At 55.4% G+C, this 417-nt stretch overlaps 1 protein-coding gene across 1 annotated transcript; it reads right to left on the reverse strand.

The window, feature by feature from the left end:
• Positions 1 to 417, reverse strand: LSCM1_05973 (uncharacterized protein; the record flags this gene model as incomplete). Its single annotated transcript, XM_067323407.1, has 1 exon — positions 1 to 417. One exon carries the CDS (start codon positions 415 to 417, stop codon positions 1 to 3), a length of 417 nt encoding a protein of 138 aa, XP_067180358.1.

Below are 417 nucleotides of genomic sequence, written 5' to 3' on the forward strand. Positions count from 1 at the left end.
TTAGTACATAGACCCTTCTGGTGGCTGCGTCAGTTTGCGGTTCTGAGGCTGCGCCATCTCCTTCCGCAGCTCTGACAAGCACATTTCCATCGTCGTCTGGCGATTCCAGTTCTTGAAGACGTGGAACTTGCTGCGGTTCACCGTGCCATCGGGGTCGACGCAGGGCAGGTTCACCTTGCTGAGGAATCGGATGTGAGGCGGTACCTTCGGGTAATTCTCATCGCAGTAAATCTCAAGCGACAAAATGCGGTACTCGAAGGTGCTGCTAGGGGGACCAACAATAGTACCGTTCCAGTAGTGGAAGAAGATGTCTGCCGTGTCACGCAGGCCCACAGAAACATTTTGGTTGCTTCCAGTGCCCTTCTCACCGGCCTCCAGTTCCTCCAGGAGGCGAAAGTTGCGCGGCACCTCGACCAT

The sequence above is a fragment of the Leishmania martiniquensis genome, chromosome 13 (assembly GCF_017916325.1).
Source record: "Leishmania martiniquensis isolate LSCM1 chromosome 13, whole genome shotgun sequence".
NCBI classification, from domain to species: Eukaryota; Euglenozoa; class Kinetoplastea; order Trypanosomatida; family Trypanosomatidae; genus Leishmania; species Leishmania martiniquensis.